Source organism: Ammodytes marinus (genome assembly GCF_949987685.1).
Source record: "Ammodytes marinus genome assembly, chromosome: 6".
NCBI lineage: Eukaryota > Metazoa > Chordata > Actinopteri > Uranoscopiformes > Ammodytidae > Ammodytes > Ammodytes marinus.
Window position 1 is genome coordinate 19465110 of NC_137235.1, and position 19990 is coordinate 19485099.

Below are 19990 nucleotides of genomic sequence, written 5' to 3' on the forward strand. Positions count from 1 at the left end.
CACGGCACAGACGGTGGGAGGGCCATGGGCCATGGACATAAAGAAAGGGGAGGGCCAGACTGCGGGCTTCGCTTCCGGACACACACCAAAACAGGCCATCCTGAGATGGCATGCTATAATAAATGATCTGAACGGGTTTTCAGCAAAATGCTAAAAAAAAAAGATAAACATTTATTTGAGAACCCCTCGCAGTTTATCATTTCTGTATTACTTGATTTTATTATTATTCTGTCTATTTTAATAATCTGTCCCATTATTTTATATAATCTAGTTGTCCTTTTCTTTGTGCCTTGTATGTAAATTGAAGTGTAATTGTTTTTTTATGCCAAATATTTTGTAAATGAATTCATTTTCAATAAAACATTTAAAAAAACTACTTACCCATTCAATGTACATAATATAATAAAAATATAAGAAATTCTTCCCACAGGTTAATTCAGATTATTGGCAGAGGTGATTTTACACCAATGAGGACATACTGTATTTATGAATGAGGACTGATTTTAGCTAATAAATAAGGCTACTTAAAAAGTTAGTGTCCCTTTAAAAATCTTTGATTCATATTAACGATAAATTAAAATAAGTTTATTTTTCCCCCAAAAGAAAAAAAAGCAATACACATGGTTGTATAAAACATAATGCTGTGAGGTTCAAACAGCATAGTTTTATTGCTCAGCTTTCTGCAAGGGTACAAGAAGTGTATTACTTTGCTTCTTTATTGTCCTTATGTACAGGTGTCAGTTACAAGCTCACAGAGCAGCTGATGTGAAAAACTATGAACACGTATACTGTAATAATAAATACAAAAACAGATAGGAAATCCAAAGAAATAAAACATGGTGCAGTTAAAAAAAACTTCTGTTTTGTACTGATATCAATTAAGTCATTTACACACACAAGAATTTGCACATACACTTGTAAGTTTGTATTTAAAAGTGTGGGGAACACTACAGCTTGTGGTTTCCAACTTAAACTTTCATTAAAGTACAACATTTTGACCAGAACAGGCTCTCAACTTTTTTCAATTCAATTCAGTCGACCAGAGTAGGCCACTTTCTATCACAGGCGCTCAAAGTTAACTGGGGAAAAGCGGGATTTCCCCATGTCTGGAAGCACTCAACCGCCACAACTTTTGCACTGAAGACTGAACCAGCCAGAAAACTTGGTGCCAACGAAAAGTAATGAAGAGCGGAGGTGGACTGTGTGCACTGGAAAAACATTATGTGTGCATATCAATAATTGTGTGTATATATAGGTTATCTTACATGAAAAAAAAATCAGTTCCATTAACTATTTGGTAAATAGAAGGAAGTGTCTGATTATAACTTGGAGCCCAAGTATGCATAACGTGTGCAAAAAAAAAAAAAAAAAAAAACTTTAAATGCATTTTCTTTTCTGACTACAAAAGGTGAAATCTAATTAATTCTCTGCAACTGTACAAATACGACAATTTCCTTTACTATTTTGTCCGATGACCACAAAATAATACAATTAAAAAACCCACAATGTTCTCGAGTACCAGCTAACAAAACGTTCATAAAAATAAAGAATATTTGACAGATTTTTCCCAGTCAAAACGTTGATGGATATAAATAGGCTTCATATCTATTGAGCATCTATTCATGCAGAGGGTTTTTCTTTGGATGGAGAATCTGGTGTTGCTGCTCACTGTTGCTTCTCTGGCTTGCTTTAATTTTTTCATATGGTGTAACATTCTCCCGGTGGCTACAGTTCAGCAACAGTCCACCTCCAACATTTGTTGCTCTGATGGTTTGAGGTCACCACATCAGCAGCCGGTCCATTTCCATGTATTAAAAAATAAAAACAAATCCTGTTTCCATTAAACTGCTCTGGTTACATATGAAATCATTGATGTTATCTGTGCTGTTTGATATTCAGTGGCGACACAGAACTCCAGGGCAGCAAAGATAGCCATTTACGTTTATGTTCTCCTATCAAGGTAGGTAGGTAGGTGTCTGTGTGTGTGTGTGTGTGTCTTACTAAGTGGAAGCGACTGATCAAAAGAAAATATCACTTTAAACTTGCCAAATTAAACACTCTTTTGAGACAGAGCCTCTGACATAGTTTCATTTAAAACCAGTTTTACCCCTCCTCACATACTAGCCTAATAAATGTGAAAAAAAAACATCACCTGAGAATGCAAAGACACCAACAAGCTTGCATTTAAATTGAACAGAAAGAACAAGCAACAATATACAAAATAGCTATGTATTTGTACATATATACTCAAATTACAGGTGTATATTTTTTACTCCATATATTTCTAATGTAGTCGTATAGCAAATGAAACATGATATATTTTAATCTAACATGAAGAAAGCACTCCTGCCATCACTGCTCAGTTTGTAAAGTGCTCTAAAGTGTCAAGACAGAAAGAAAGAAATACTTCTGCCCGTGGACAGTTGTGCCCTTTTCACATACATAATCTGACTGGAGGTGTGCTGGGTTATGCCGGGAGGGGGGAGAAATAAGAAACAAAAAACATGCATAACTGTAACTGATGGAGACAAATTTGTAAGGGGGGAGGGGGGGGAGGACAAGCCTCAAAAAGTGAGGTTCCATCAGTTCTGTAGCTTCAAATACAGGATACTGTGCCAGTCGAGATGAGGGAAATCATCATTAAAAAGGTCTACTTTCTTTGCTTGCAAGGGCACAATCAGATACACATGCAGGAACATAGACACATGTTCAGAGTTGTGGCCACACTGCAGCGAGTGAGGGGAGAACAAAAGATTCATACTTTCTTCTTGACCAGAGTCCGTCCCCTAATCTTTACACATCCCACCACCAGCTCCACTCAAAAATGCCACAAAACATCGGAACCACTTCAGAGTCTGTGTGAGTTCCATCTCAAAATGACACATTCAAAAATTCCGTTAAATGTTTTTTATAGTTTACAAAATGAGTGCTGGTATGAAGATTGAAGTGATTATTGAGCAAAAAAAAAAAATCCTTTGTGTCCTTAATTCTTATGAACTTTTCCAGGAGAGAATATGTAGCATTTTGGAATGAAACCCTTTAAATATCAAAACATTACACTGAGGTAGGATGAATTTGTGGTGCTCCTACAAGATGACAGACACCAGATCTGCAGCCACTATGATTGGAAGGTGTATGAGTTGAGGTTAAGATGGCTACTAAGGGCAAGACATGGCTACCTGCAGTGTTAGAGATTCAGTAGCACAACAAGGATCAATTCAATCAGTTTCTAAATTGCAGAACTCACCGCTCTCAAATGCCTCTAGAGAGTTCCTCAAATAAACACTTTGGTAAGATGTTGAAGTTGAGTTGACTGGGCAGTAAGTCTTTATGAATGCATAGGGAGCTGTCAGAAGCAAAACGCCCACTGAACAACTCACAAGCTGTTGAAAAAAAACTGCAGCTCTTCCTTTGCTCTCTGTATTTCACGTGAACTACACCAAAACAAAAACAACAATAAACAAAAAAACAAAAACAAATAAATGAATAAAAAACTATTAAAAAATGACGGGGTGACTCTCTAGCAGCTGTTCAAACCGATCAATAAGGAAAAAATTTGTGGAGAGCGGAGAGGAAGACTGCAGGCTGGTCAAGGATGCACGTATCAAGTGTCAGTGACGGTAACATCGGAGTCCTTCACACAATCACACATGTTCACACGTAAAAACACACTCTCATTCCACTGCGAAGCCACAGGTCTCCTCGATAGCCGTGAGCAGCTTGTCGTATAGCTTGTCATAGCTCTCGTAGGGCGGAATGTCAACCCGGTTGAAGCTGGAAGAGAAAAAGTTCACAGGAATGAAGCCAAGAGAGATTGAAAACTACTTTTTTTTTATCTCATTCTCACAATGAAGATATAAAGTGTGTTGTGCGTCTGCAGGAGCATGTGAAACACACCAGGTATGGGCTTTGGGCAGATTGTTGGCGTTGGCGTCGATCTGATGAATGGTGAAGAGTCTGGGCCCTGCAGCACCTGCCGTCAACACACAAAAGGATCAATCAGGTGCAGTTCAGTTCAGCATCATAATCCACCATTAGGTCAACCAACAACATTATCAGTCCTGACTCCTTTTTTACTTCAGCCTCTGTAACATCAGCTTTGGCCAGACAAGATTTGCTTATTGGTCTTTTGAAAACAAAAAACGAACACACGTTACTAGTATGTTCTGTATTATTATTAACTTTACTAGCCAATACATTAGGTCAGGACGTCAGGTTAACACACACAGGGGATAGGTACCCTGTAAAGCCTTGAAGCCTTGCAGTGGGACTCTGGATGAGCCGGTGACAAACTGCAGCAGCCGGGCCCTCCTCTCCTCGTCAAACGTCTCCACGGCTTTCCAAAACCACTTGACAATGTTGCTTTCGATGGTGCAGTGTTTCAGACGTGTGTTGGTCCTCCAGTCAGTGATGTCAATCTTTCCCAGGCCACACACTATCAGCTGAATGCGGAAATGGACATAGAAACTTCAATATTAAAATGGTGCACTATGCAGTTTCAGGGGAAGGGGATTTACTTACATTTGCAGAGCAGGTAGTTAGTTTACAAAACATATTTAGTAGTTAGTTTGCAAAACATATTTTCTGTAGATGTAATTCTTAGTATTAAATAATTATATAATCATAAATCAAAACAAAATTATTTTGAGGCACCTGGAACCAAACATTAGACTAGAATTTTCCGTAAACAAAATTGTGGACCCTGCTGATGTAAACAATGAAACAGTCACTTTTCAGGTAGCTTTCTAACTTCTAACAGTGTTTAACTGGGATTAGATTTTCCTGTGAAACTTTAACTTATATTTATATTATACTGGAAGAGTAAACGTAAAGCAGTTATTGTATTTTTAAAGATGGACACGTTGAATATTTTTTTTTTAATCCAGCAAACAGGGAATGTAAAAGTGAGTTTGTGATAGCTGTGACTGTAAGTGGATGGCTTTTATTATGAAATAGTTTTCTGTTTTACCTCCAGTTCTTTCTCATCGAAGGATTTGAGTAGGTGTTGGGGAATAACCTCATTGAAGCCTTTCTGCAGTGCCAGAAACTGAGCCTCGATGCCATGCAGGAAACGCCAGTTCACGTACAACCTGCAGAGAATATGAGAGGGAGATGAAAGAACAGTGTTAGTTTCTTTCACACATGAGCAACGGCAAATACAGGGACATTATCACGAAACAGAGTTAATGACAATGCGACAGTGTGGACTCCCAAGTAGAAAAAACATGTAGAACAGCTTGGTAATTGTTAAGAAGACTGCTAAAGCGTTTATATTGTGCTTGGTTTTCTTTTCCACAGTTTTTTTAATAGACTAGTCATCCCTACAAGTTATATGAGAATGTCCACCGCGACCCAAAGCTTCCACGCGCACCTTACATATAAAAAAAACTATTGCTCAAGGATTCTCGTTGGTCTGATGTGAAAGTGGAATACTTGGAGGGCAATCGTACTGGAGTACAGTACAGGGTAACTTTGCCTAGCGTGAGTGCGCCCTGAGCGTGTGTGCGTCCTTCTGTATACCTGACATACTCCTTCTTGGTGTCCTCGGAGACGGGCATACTCTTGCCGTTTGGTTTCAGCTCATGTTGGATGATTTCTCCGTAGGCGTTGTGCTCCACACAGAAAGTGTGGTCCAGGACGCCAGTGATGTCGTTGTCCCTGAAAAGGAAGGAGGGCAGGTTAGAGGGAGAATGCAACTGCAGGTATCAGCTGTCAGCTTCTGCACAAATTAGTTCTCTTTACTCCCTTTATTACTTAGGATTTGGTCCAACTAAACAAAGACACACCGCAGATGTAAGATGCACTCAACATCCTCAGTCTAACACATTGAAAGTAATCAATGCAGTGACCATGTGTTTTAGTTTGATCGTTTTGGCAACTGGTTCGCTGTACTTTTCAATGCAATTTCTTTTGTTTCCATTAAAAAGAGGCAGCATTTATCATCCTTAACCTTCACAAGGTCAGAAATGACTCAGAGATAACAAGAACATAGTAGTATCATAAGCAAGAAGTTTCTTATAAAACAAATGATTGTTTCAGCATCTTAATGTGAAAAACACTCATGCAGGAGAATGCCTTAAATATTGTTTAAGACCAGATGTCATCAGCAGAGGGCGCCACAGCCAACAGAAAATTTAAGACAGTTTTGGTTTGCATTTGTCCCTTTTTAAATGCTTTTCGTGTACATATAAAGGATATTCTTTCCTATCCCTATGGCACATCTGTAGACAAGCACTCTTTGAATAAAATTAAATTTTATTCTCTCTTCTGGTAAAATAGGAAAACTAGTATTAGGTTACAGGTAAGTTGCAAAAGAGAACGTTAAAGTAAATACTGGATGCACTGCTATTAATACCAGTAAAATATGTCTTACTTTAGGTTGCCAGTGAGAGAAAAAAAAAAAAAAAAAGGAATGGATTGCCTATAACACAAAAAAAAGTCTTACAGGATCCAGACAAGACTGTTGTGGAGGTCTGGATCGACAGACTCCATATCGTCCAGCGTAATGGGTTTGCCCAGGAGCTGTTTGTAGAAAGGCAGAGTGAAGCCTCCGTCAATGTAGTGGCCATGGAACACCGCCATGCCCATGATGCGACCCACAAAGTGGAAGTACGACAGGTGCTCCTGCACATTGAAAAGGGGAATTCATATTAGTTTTTATATTATAATACATATATATACACACACACAGACTCAGATTATACAGCTTCCGTTTTTAGCACAATGCCAGTTTCTAAAGAGGTGACTCCAGGAGAGGAGACAGTTCACCATCACTGCATGATTGTCCACATACTGAGCAGAATCCAATTACCGAAAATAAAGTTATATCATTTGGAAATTCTTGAATTTTAACGTAGTTTTCTATCCACATGAAATCCATGTCTCGTGACAAATTAAATTAGTCTGAAGATTTGGCTGCACTAAAAATCTTGTGGAGAATTTGTTTTAAAAACATGTTGATCATCCGAAGATATCGTTAAACAGCATCCTTGTAGATATTCGAATAAAACATTTCAGCCGTCTGAAATTACCTTCAAAACCTTAACAGTTTTACATGATGATATACAACTAAATAATTCATACCGGGTTGACGGCAGAGTCAGGATTGATCTGTAATGTGTAGATGTCATCCCTGGAGTACTGGAACAGGCCGTAGTAGGGGTTCAGCATCTCGTGGGACAGCAGGTATAACCATTCCCTAAAAAAAGCACAGATTCAGTGAGAGAAGTGAACTCAATAATGCTCAAACATTGCAAAATGTATTCTGATATTCAAAGACACAAAATAAACATGGGACAAAGTACCTTGCTACCCCGCCATAATCCAGTCCCTCTTCTCCTCTGAATTTGATCATCAGTCTTTTCCAGAGATCCTTTGGACGCATCTTCATCACCTGCCGGTATGACTCCTATGATTCAACACATACAGCAAATTATATTATATTATATTATATATGTTATTATGATGCAGTACAGTAAACAAGACAAGCTTCATGACACAGAATTATTATGCAATTTAGCAATTAAGGATTGGCATGTTGCAAGGGTGCAGGAAACCCTTTGGTTCAGTTTCACAACATCAGCTTATTCTAGGAAATTCCTAGCATTCAGGTATGATGCAAATGTCCATTTACAATTGAAGGCTCCAGTGAGATAATATAACAAAAAATATGAAAAGGACTATAACTACAGCTGTTGACCTGATTCCTGCAGTAGACGTATGCAACTCAGCTCAACCTGGCTGGACCTTACAAAACTGACACACACAGGCCAGTAATAGGCTTATTTGTGCATACTGTGTTCTAGCAGACTCAAGCCTAAAGTCTAGTAAAAATAAATCTTTGTTGCCAGCGCATCCTGGTAATTCTGTCCTTGCCTCTTTGTGTCTTACCCCTCTCCCCCTCAGTTATAGTTAAACAAATAGTACGTGTGTTTTATTTCTGCATTACATAAGAGTCATCGCTGTGTCCTTCCTCTGAGAGAAGTCCGAGGACTCAGAGGCCGTGCCATGATAAACAATATCCTGTCACAGCAACAGCATTGCTGCAACTGTGAGAACATGACAGAGCTAGGCTGCAGATGGCTGTAGGATGCTATTAAAAAACACACATTTTAGAAAACTTTGAAAGTTATCCAACATTCAAGATAACAGATGATTTGTCTGTCATATGCACAACAATTACAGCAGCAGTCCTTGGCAATACAATTCTTGAGTCTCAAGCTCCCTTCAACAATTTTTAAGATTTCCTTTTTCTATATTGCATTGTTGTAACATTTTGTCCAAGCAACAACATTCATCTTCAAAGTGCCCGAAAACACTGAAAACTTCCATTGAATGAATGATGGAATGTACACCAACCAAGGTTAATCCCAATGTGTGTTACAGCAAATGTGCAGATATGAATATCAGAATAAAACCATCGGCAGTTCACGCACACACTCGCATGCACACACTTCCAGCGGTAAACTGTAGCGCTTGTTCCTGCATGAACACCTCAAGTTGATCTGCAGGCCTGCTTTTCACACTCAACTTTCCCCTTCAACAGCTGACACGCCGAAGGAGGATGAAGTCATATTTTTCAATGCTCAACTTGTAGTTATGAAGTTATGTCTGGCCCTGAAAAACTTGCCACTGCTGCCTTAAATCCTTTCCTCACCCCCTCCCCGTCTCTTTAGCTGGTGAAATCATCCAGAAGGAATGCCTCGCCTTGGTAGAACAAATGATTGGGAGAGCAAGAAAAGAGGAGGGACGGAGGAGGAGAGGAAGAAAAGTAACAGAATTTTTTGTTTGTTTGTGCAGGCTTTTTTGTTCTGCTTTTCTCTGGAAATCCTAAAGCGGTTCTGAGTGCTGGTTCTGCGCTGCCCTGGGTCTCTTTACTGGTGCAAATGGTAAACAGGGGTGAAAAAATGCCTGTAAAATGGAAGATCTGGGAGCATTCTGCTATTGTTTTCATGGACATGTAGAGTTTCCACGTCAGCACATGATGTTTTTGAATGCCAGATGAAGAAAACCATGAGCACATAGTCAATGCACATGAGACAAATTCATGGCAAATTCTGTGTTATGCATTCATTCATGTGCTTGCAGCTGTGCTCGGAGGCCCTTCAACAGCCAACCAAATGTTTCCTTTTATGGTTAAAGGCACATCAGATCACATTTTATTCACAATCTTAGGTTAGGCACTTGTGAAGTAACGATATTAGCTTAGGCTACTTATTAAAGGAGTACAATGTTAACATGTTTGTGTATGTGTGAATGGTTCCCCTCTATCGATTTGTGGAATTTTTTGTTTTTGTGTTTACCTCAAATATCTCCTCACGGCAGACCTCGATGCGGCAGTGGCCGGCCTGGGGTTGCTGCTGAGAAAGTTCCTGCCGCAGGATCTTCAGCTTCTGCACCAGGTCTCTCTTGTATTTGGGCACCGTCAGGCACTCGGCCTCTTCAGGCAACTGGGCCGGGGACAGAGCCTGCTGAGGCACCCCTGGGACACCCTGGTCCTTCAACTGAGTCGGAGGACTGGAGGGATGAACAGACGGATGTAAATCATCGAGGTAAGGGCTGATGAAAAGAAAAGCAGAGGGGTCAGTTAAAATTCACCGTTTACTTCGACAGCAGTATTCATCGACAGCAGTATTCATCAACAGCAGTATTCAGAGCAGCTTTTTCCTGAGCTGCTCCTTTCCCTTTTGTGTATAACCTATTACTGTCACGAAGGGATATTGATGTATGCAAAGATAAAAGAAAGGGGTGATATGTTCTGTAGGGAGTTCCCCAACCACTCTAACTCAAATATTCTCCAACTGCCAAACTAGGTGGTTTTGTTAGATGTAACCCTCACCCTCCTCTCAAAGCATAGAGCACTAAACAGAGCCCTCAGCCCACAGTAAATCTCATCCAGACCTGTGGACAGGGACCTTTTGACCAGACATTTGGTAAATATCACCACCATAGAAGACAGAGGGAGATAAACCCAGAGTAAGCAGAGAATAAAAGACACAAAGGGTAAACGAAAGAGAGAGGGGAAGAAATATACAAAGGAGAATTAGGGAGGAGAAGCTGGCGCCTCTGGACAGATAAGTTGACGTGTTGTTCTTTACCCTCTTTAATAACCCGTGTCTCTTCAAGTGAAAAATCTCTGTTTTAAATCATTTTAATTTTGCCTAAATCATTACTCCAGCTGTGTCTCTGTGTGTTCAACTCCTTTCCATCCCGAGACATCTCTACATCCTGTCTCAAGCATAAAAAAGGAGCTGACACCCAAGTCTGATTCCCGGTAGGTATCCCTGCCCACCACAAATGGAAGTTCCATCGTCCGACCACTGAAGCTCCCACCCTTCATCATACTTTGAGATGGAGGGGGGAAAAAAACAAAAATTTCTGTAAACTTCCAGTCTTGTTTCCGTGAACCAGCACAAGCACTGAAGATGCCTTTCACTTAGCAGCAAATAATGTTCTGATAAATGCAGATTCCAGACACTGCTGGGTTCCTACTGCCCGAGTTCAGCTTTGTTTAGCAAAAGGTTACGTTTGGACACCCCAGTGGCTAACTGGGAAGAGTGCATACCATTAAGGCCAGTGTTTGGAATAACGCCGTTCGCGTCAAAATATTTCAGTAACGGGGTAATTTAACTAATAACCGTTTCCGTCGTTTCAACGCTGTAATCGTTACTGAAGGTTAAATGCGGTGCGTTACTATGAATTGATTGAATAAACTGCGTAATCCAAACGCAACATTGGCTCCATACAAAAACTGCACACACAAGCCAGCCCACACGCACCACACACACACCAAACAGATTCGAAGAAACAGCAGAGATGGCGAGTCCGGAGCAATCCGATGAAAAGTTGGTATTTTCAAGGTGGAGATATGAGCACTACTTCAAATTCATGATACATGACAGATACATGAATAGACGAGTGTTTTGGAAGGAGTGTATGGATGGGTAGATGAATATCTAGGAGCTTGAGTTCAATCTTTAAAAGCACTCCTTGTTGTTAAACTGTTTACTTTTTTAACGAAGAAAATACTTACAGTAGCCTTTGTCTTCCAGACTATTTATCCCAGGTTGTGAGAGTTTGATTTGTTAAATTTGCTACAGTTACTGTAAACTTATATTGTTTAAGGTTTACTTTTGAAGAAAATACTTGAAGTACAGAATGTCTACCAGACCAGTTGTCTGAGATTGGGAGTTTGATTTATAACACACTTTTTGTTGTTTAAATGTTTACTTTTGTTGAGAACTAAATACTTGAAGTGCAGGATAAACCTCTTGCTGTCTGTTGATGTGCAATAAATATCGAAGGTTATGTACAAGTACCTGTCTGTTCTACTCATTTCAACTGACTTGTGAAAACTGCTCAGAAAAATCCAAATTCTTTGAAATATACAACTTTTTTTTTTTTACAGTAACGCAAATAGTTACTTTCCCTGGTAACTAGTTACTTCTATTATAAAGTAATTCAGTTACTAACTCAGAGACCTTTTGGAACAAGTAGTGAGTATCTATAACTAATTACTTTTTTTAAAGTAACGTTCCCAACATTGATTAAGGCTTACTCCTCGTCGCAGTGGCCCAGGTACGACTCCAGCTCGGGCCATTTGCTGGATTTCATCCCCCTCTCTCTCCCCATTTCCACTCTGCTCTGTTAAATAACGATGAAAAGACCCAAAGTAAAATCCTTTGCATTTTTTGGGGGGGAAATGATAAGTGAGCACGGACTCATGTCAGTCACAGTGGCTCGCGGAACATCTCCCCTTTTGCTCTTTTGCCGTTTGTGGGCCTGTACATTCCAAAAAAGACAAAACAACCATAAAACACAACCTTGGCAAAGATGAGCTATGGTCAGTGTTCTGGTTCTGGCCTCCTTCGGGCCTCATTGTGGTGTTGGTGGTGGGATGCCTGGGTGGGCCTCATAAAAACATAATCCATCTCTCCCTTTAACAGGACAGCAGCCCTCATTTACTGTGAAGAGACGCTGAGCCAGCAGAGGACTGCTTTAAAAAGCAGCTACTGTCCTCCACTGGGAGTGGAGCGTTGAGGCTGCTTTTGGCCAAACAAAGACAACATACCAAGAGGCCTGAGTTGGTATCTAAAAAAAAGGCTGCGGAGACCTTCTAAGGTAACAGCACATAGCCACCCTCTTATCCCGACACTCATTGTACACTTGGGTTCTCTGGTTCAGTGGGTTGAAAAAGGCCTCATCTATTTGGGCTTTCCAAACTAAACGGGTGCAGTGTTTCGCCAGTCTTTCCCTGTATAATCAACTCCGCTGCTATTTATTTTATTGGCAGGCACCGGGGCTCCTAGCATGTCAAAGAAAGGGTAAGACTGCAGTGGAGCAGTCCTGAAAATCACTTTAGGAAAGAGGAGGGGATGAAAAAGATGGCCTTAAAACTAAATGGAATGAGTTGCTTTTGGCCAGGAGGCTAAAGAACCATATAATAAAGCGTAATTTCAGCAAACTTTTTTTTTCCTTCCGAGGGCAAAATGTAATTAAAAATACGTTTTGACATAGTTCACCGTCTCTGGTTACCAAACGGGAAGAGCTTGGCATATTTTATGGTAAATATAGAAAATACAAGCACAGCAAAACTGAAAATCTGCCCGAGCCGAAAGAGAGCGTTCCTAACAGCTTGGTTGAAATACGACGATTGGGGCGAAATATAAACTTTCAAATTCAATTTAAGAGCCAGGAGATTTTATTATTGTTATTCCAAGGTGGAAGGCGCGGGAGGAAAAGTAACTGGAGAAGTGCTGAAATGAAAGAATTAACATTGTCCAGCACTGGGTTACCTGCATCTGAACCTGCAGAGTCATCCTAGGCCTTCCACCCCCTGTCTGTGTTTGAAGGGAGGCAGACGGGGGCGTGTGTTAGGTGAGAGAGTGCATGCACAATAGAGCAAGTGTTTGGAATGCGTGTAGTCGCTTCTTTTGCACGGCAGCGGGCACAGGTGGGCTGAAATTAGTGTTCAGTAGACCTAGTGATGTTGAAGCGGCACCAGTCACCCCAACAAAGACTATCTGTCCCCCTGTTCCAGAGAATCAAAGGGCCCTTTATGATCCAATCTGTCCCGAGTATCAGCTGGTACCCTGTTCTTTTACACTTGCCTCAAAAGCATGAGAGGACAGAGAGGTCGGCTGACATTTAAAGAACGGGGGGTCCGAAATGTGTGCATCTGTGTGCTGATGTATTTACTTAGGTATTGCCTGTGCTTTGCCAGTAAATGTGTGATCTCTTACATTCTTCCCACCTACCAAGCTACCACATGTGCACACTTTTGGTAAGAAAAATACAGGAAGTACAGGAAACCTGCAGCAGACAAGACTGCAGTGCAAAGACAGCCTACTGTCAAAATGTTGTTGAATTTGACGACGCGTTCCGAGAACAACAAACGAAAGGGTTGCAAAATCTTTCCATTACACATGAAAATAAATATCATATGACAAAGCTACAAACCTAGAACAGGAAGAACGCATACATTGTACATCATTTCAGAGCAGTTTACACCGACTAAAGAGTGCAATATATTGTGCATGAAAAAACCCAGAAGCAATTTGTGGGAGTGAAAGTTCTGTTGAATGGATTTAGATGTCTGAATCTGTAAAAATATGTGGGATTTATTGTTAACCCAATAGTCTGCAATGATAATGTTCTATCACAAGTTAAATTTCCCACAAACCCATAACATACCAAATGTAATATAACATAATTATCACTTCTTAAAACATCAATGCAAATGTTGGTATAAATGTCTATAACTTTGTTGGGAAAATACCTGCCCGCTAAACCTAAATCCAGCGACAACTAAAAATACCTTCAGCAAACACTGATGTAATCTTTCAGACATCTACTATGTGCTGGTGCAAGGGAGGAAGTATGTGTGGCAGACCACAGTAAAGTAGCTGAGTCTGACTGTCTGACAATTCAAGGCCTTCATCAGTCTAAGGTCGATGGCAATGGGGCTGTCTGAGTCACATTCCAAGATGTTTCCTGAAGGATCAATAGTATATGGGGTGAAAATTGCAGACTATGTTGGATTGTCAAATCTGTTCAATGCCATAAAATCTTGCAGACAAAACACAAACAGTTTTGCAAGCAAGACGTAGAGGGAAAAATGCCTCAAATGGGGTTCAAAACATTGAATTTTTTTTCTTAAGTATCTGATGCTGCTGTGGTCAAACCCATACATTTGAAAGTTTTCAAAAGTCATCATTAAAAAGATAAATTTTGGTAAAAGCAAAGCTAAGGGAGCTTTAGATTGATTAAATAACAAAATGGTTGACTTCCGGGTAACACGATGTAGTGAGCAGACGCGCGAGGATAGGCTCCCGACTAATTAGCATTATTTACCTTCAATATGTTTCACTTTTTGCCTCACAACAAGCTGCCGAATGCACATTAGAAATGGAATAAATAAGAAATGCCATCAAAATGTCGCAAATAACAAGAAAGTGCCAAAAAAAAAAATGGTTTTCCGGATTTTTAAACAAATACTAGGGGGTAGTGACAACACTGTCTAGACAAAACTCTAGACCCACATAGATGTAACCTCAAAGCTCGGTCAACCATCCTGTCTGACGAGTCAACATCCAACAGTTTCCTCCGACAGACACAGACTTTGTCACTGCAGTCAGTCTCTTTACAGGTCGAGGCTGACAGCTACACACATCTGCTTTCAGTTTTTTTCCTGACCCTATCAAATTGCTCTCTACTGTAGCAGTAACATTTCTTTAGGGGACCATCTCTGTTTCTCCTTTGCCAACTGCTACATTTTCATTCTCAGGATTTCATTTTGTTTCTCACTGCCAGAAAAAAAAGAACAAGAACACTAAAGAAAGATGCAGCCTAGCAATAAATAAATTCATTCCAGCATTAGAAGAGGAACACAGACACAACAGCTCAATGATTTTTTTCCAGTGTGCAAGAGAAACGTCCCTTTGCGTTCGCTCCCCTTTCTTAGGAACCCCTTTCCAATAAACGAAAACCCAAAACGCTATATATGCAACTCTATAGATTGGAAGAAAACGTTGATTTCCTGCTTTAACCCCACACACCAGCATGAGGTCAAGCAATAAGCTGGTCCCGACCATAGACTGTATATAAGGGCCCGACAAGCAACCCCCTGACAACCACCACCTTCAATCCCCTTATATGGAAACAGGTCAATGCAGTGCTGCGTCATAGGAGGGTCATGGTATGTGTGAGTTTGTGTGTGGTAGACCTATGTGGATGTCGGGGAGAAATATTCTTAAATCCTGGCGTTGATAAAAGACAGATGTCTCAACATTGAGCCAGCAGAAGGCTGATAACTTTATCAGCTTTATCAGTTTTTAGTTATGGGTGTTAAAAAAACAGGACTGCAGTCAAATAGACCAACAATAGCTCCTCAGATGCTATTTGAGTTGGAGCTCTTTTAACTTTACAGTTGGCCTGCTTTACATTTAAAACTCTTTAAGATAATGTAATTATCAAAAGTATTGTTTAATTCCATGTCATATTCTATTAGGTTCTCTTTGTAGCATAGCTGATTTGGCAGATAAAAATCTGCTGCGACGCCAACATAAAGTATATGGAGGGAGTTTTAATTTATTTTCATCAATCAGTTCGTCTCACAGAAAGCTGCATTGGAAATAACAGATTTTTAATTTTGACCTTTAACATTTTTTTTTTCTAAAACTCTTCACACCTCTCCTAATAAGGAATAAGACAAGCAGCTAATGATGCTGACTGGATAACATAACTGAGCTTCAACTCACAACCAGAGGGCTGTTCTGACACATATGGATACTATTTGACCAAATGACCAGATGTTGATTTCCCAAACATGTTTATCTTGCCAGCCACTCTTATCGAAAGAGGTTTCGACCAAGAGTTTGTACTAAAAAAGCAAAGGGAGGGGGGGTATCTCCACGTTCTTACACAGGAGGTACAGGGAGCACCCTAAAAAAACCTGAACTTGGTTTATCATACCAGGTATTCATATAATTCACTGGATCCTTCCCCATGAATATAATGATAATTGTCATTTTCTTTAAATTACTCAGTTGCAGTGTTGGGAATAACGCTGTTTAAAATAACGGCGTTAGGTAATTCTGTTTTTTTTTCAGTAACGGGGTAATCTAACTAATTACTGTTTCCGTCGTTACAACGCCGTTATCGTTACTGAACGTTAAATGCGGTGCGTTACAATGAATTGATTGAATGAACTGTGTAATCCGAACGCACCCCTGGCTCCATATACAAACTGCTTTTGGCAAAGATATAAAAACTGGGGCTAAGCGAACAGCTGCCGTGTTAAGTATTATTTTCCCAATCAGGGTCAGCTTCAACGGACCTCTCTGTGGCTTTGCTGCCAACGAGTGGCTCTTCAGTGAAGGAAGTACAAAAACACTATTGAGAGATGGACGGACAGCCAGTCTGTGTGTGTGTGTGTGTGTGTGTGTGTGTGTGTGTGTGTGTGTGTGTGTGTGTGTGGAACTCTTGAATGACAATCCACATGAAAGTCAATCCTGAGGAAGGTTATGCATGTATATACATAAACACAGACTGGACATTCCCCTGTGGGAAAGTATCAGTGTCAGCATTTTCACTCATGATAGTGTAAGAGATAATGTGTTTGAGTAGCTGAGTGACCTACTGCAGAAATTGCTTATGCAGGTGTATGAAAACGTCCATCAACGTTTCTGAGTTGATTTTGCCGTCCTCTGTCTGTCTGTCTATATATGCAGTTCATTGTGTGCATTCAAGTACTGGTATGTGTGAATGCAACTCTGTCTACACAAGTGTCCGTGTCCATGTGCATGGGTTACCTGAGGTTAGTGTTTTGGCTGTCCATGGCCACACGGGAACCATTTGGGCTTGGGCTGCTGGAGGAAAAGGGAGGAGAGTTGGGGAGGGAAAATGACAGATAGAGACAGAGAGGGAGAAAAAAGGGCGCAAAGGAGAGTGTGAATGACAGAAGAGGAATGGAGCATTTAAAACAACAGGGAAAGTGAGACAGGACAGACAGGAAAAAGACAGAAACAACAATGCGGAGATGACGAGTTAAAGGACACACAAGTTTAAAAAAACAGAGGATAGCAGAGGAAAGAAAAGACACATGAAAACAGGGATGAGTCCAAAACATTGACAAATAGAGAGGAAACGGATTAAAAGAAAGAAGCGTCAGTGAAAGAGACAGGAGGAGGAGGAGATTGGGGAAAGTCCATTGACAGACAGCGAGAGGAATGAGGGCAAGCGGGAGAAAAAAAGATGACAAAAACATAAGTGATTTGAATAAAACTAAGACAGCCATCAGTGGTCATCTTACAGTACACACATCAAATTCCTGGTTGATTCATGACAGTAGTAGTGTGTGACAGAAGTCATCATGTCCATTTTCAGGACTGGCCATTTGAATGTGAAGCTGAAACTAAGCTGCTAACAACCCAGCTAACAGTCCTCAGCAGATAATATGAACAGAGCAGAGTGTGGTTCTGATACTAAACCCATGCCGGCGGTGCAGTTGTGTGTCAGCTGTGACTACAAAATATTGGACTTGGTTTAAAGCATTAACGTACATGGAACACATGGTCATACTATGTAAATAAAAACGGCTATTAACAGTATGAAACGTATGTTTTAAAGAACCATATGATTTGTAGAGTTTCTTTGAAGAAAAGTACCAGACATTTTATGTGGAAAGCGTAATTGTGTCCTTGGTGTTTATGCTTTAATGCATTTATTATTGATACACTTACTTGAGTACTAGATGCAGGTTGGCAGATAGTCGTGGGTCTGTGAACTGTGTGGTTCGATTGTTGTGATCAACAAAGTAGACGCGGCCTGTGGCTGTGTTTCTGATCTCCCAGCCTGGTGGCAGTGGGCCCAGTTCCTCACAGTTCACATTGCTTAGGTCCCTGAAGAAGAAGAACAAATATTTAGCAACAATGATACCACGTCGTTGGGTATGAAGTTCTTTTAGCTGATTTTCTGAAGTCCTGAAAATATAGTTTGAGTAGTACATGGACTTTTCCTTTACAGAAGGTTCACAGGACCTAAACCAGTCAGACAAGAACTCTTCACAGACCCAAAAGCTTCAACAACATGAACTGTGCCACTATCTTTCAGAAAAAGTACTTGCTCCTATTTCTTGATTATTCTTCTCTCCTGTACACTAACATTCCTGTCAGTGGAAACCCAAGCCCTGATCTGGGGCAACACCATAGCCTGGGGATGACTTGAGCATGGTTGCCTGTGTGTGTGTGCCTGTGCCTGTTTGTGTGTCTGTCTGTGTGCGTGTGTGTGTGTGTGTACTTTAATCTCGTCTGAAGCGAGGACACGCCACTCAGGGACCAAGCACATGCCTCGCTGCACTCATCACAACATACTGGGTCATTTTAGTAGCTCTGGTGTCCAACATGGCCAAACACAGAGGTTGCTCTGCAAGTTGAACAATAAATGATGTGCTCCATCCACAGAGCCAACAATGTAACGCAATAGCACTGCCTGCAATCTCTGGTGAATTCACTAGTGGGCTATTGACAGTTGGTGAAAACGGTTTGATTGAGCGCAGAACCACTGGCCTGTGACGTGTTCGGCGCAGTGTCCGTCCAAAATCCTTATTTCAACCCCACATTGGACTCACTGGAACGGGTCATTACTTTGGTTGACCCGGACTTGAAGTTGAAATGCGAAAAATAATAATAAATAAATCTGAGCAATTAACTGAGAAATTAGGTCTTATCCTGACCTGTCAAGTCCAGTTTGGGGAATAAGTCAGCTGGGTTTTATATGAGAACTAAAACAATACAGGCTGCCAGCACATCTCAACAAAACCAGGACTTATGCTCATATTATTAGCACCATTATCTAAAGGAATTTCGTTAAGCACACACAAATTCTGTACAATAAAAATGGAAAAATATAAACACAAAGGAGTTACCTGGGTACACGGGGGTCATGCCAGGTGCTGACTCCAGTCTGTGTGTGGAGGAAGTAGACCTGACCCTGCTGAGTTGTTCTTTGTTCTATAACAGAGAGAAATGACTGGAATAAATATGTGAAAAGGGGCAACAACAAAAACAGTACTGAAACAAGCTTGGAACGGTGGTATTGTCCTGGTGGGTACAAGCACACATAGTGAGTGTGTGTAGTTTGGAGGAGAGGAAGTCTGTTTATAATTGATGTGAAAGGCAAACTGCATGGACAAGATCTTATTAAGGTGTGTGCGCCAAAATGATCAATAAATTCCTCTACAGCCTCCAGTAGGCCCATTCCAAGGGATGGAGAAAATAAATCGGAGGGTAATGTATCAAAGACTTCCATGAGTGTTTTCCCTTGCACAGTGTTCCTTGTTGATCCTACTCGTTTTCTCTTAAAAGGTCGGTGTGTGTGCTCTAAAAAGGCATCGCTCCCTATTAATCTCCAAAACCACAGGAAATGGAAAGGAAAATGCTGTCACTCATTCCCACTCATATAATATACTGTCAACAAATAAGCCAACCAAGGACACCACAAAGAAATTAGAAGAGAATAGTTCATTATTGGCTTGTTAGATTTTCGGTTCCATCCAACTCATGGATGAATGGATAGAGAGTGTGCTTGTTGGCACAAAGTGTTTGCTGTGCACGGGCATGCCAAACACTGTGTATATTCACCCGCTTATCAATCACCTCCCATCCCAGCCTCCTACTGGAACAACTTATTGCCTACCCACCTCTCCCTCTTTTTCCCCCTCACAAACTCCATCTCTGTCATTCTCTCTCACTCTCCCCAACCACACCCAGCCTCTGGTTCAGAGGGTTCATTCGAGGAAGAGAGCTGTTGGGCATCAGTGACTCACTTTGTCCAGCCTTGGCCAGCCTCAGTGGACACAGCAGGATATTTCAAAGGGGGGCATGGATCCAACAATGCCCTTCTAAATTGCTGGCAAACAGCACCACACTTAAAATAATAATTCATTTTACAGACTGTGGGTATTGTGGGATGCACTGTGCCTGACTGTGAA

General features: G+C 40.7%; 1 protein-coding gene across 2 annotated transcripts in view; it reads right to left on the reverse strand.

The window, feature by feature from the left end:
• Nucleotides 1-1318: 1318 nt before the first annotated feature.
• LOC307251360 (E3 ubiquitin-protein ligase SMURF2) overlaps nt 1319-19990 on the reverse strand; it is a 57861-nt gene continuing 39189 nt past the window's right edge. The window contains exons 9-20 of one of the 2 annotated variants that reach the window (XM_080028709.1): nt 18926-19010; nt 17742-17900; nt 16812-16865; nt 9303-9516; nt 7305-7408; nt 7084-7198; nt 6446-6624; nt 5521-5658; nt 4970-5090; nt 4241-4442; nt 3898-3973; nt 1319-3774 (exon numbers count right to left, since the gene is read on the reverse strand). In XM_080028709.1, coding sequence (XP_079884835.1) covers nt 3675-3774; nt 3898-3973; nt 4241-4442; nt 4970-5090; nt 5521-5658; nt 6446-6624; nt 7084-7198; nt 7305-7408; nt 9303-9516; nt 16812-16865; nt 17742-17900; nt 18926-19010 — 1547 coding nt within the window. In that variant the 3' untranslated portion in view covers nt 1319-3674. Of the gene's footprint in view, nt 3775-3897; nt 3974-4240; nt 4443-4969; nt 5091-5520; nt 5659-6445; nt 6625-7083; nt 7199-7304; nt 7409-9302; nt 9559-16811; nt 16866-17741; nt 17901-18925; nt 19011-19990 lie in introns of both variants that reach the window. The other variant, XM_080028708.1, reaches the window with a different exon arrangement.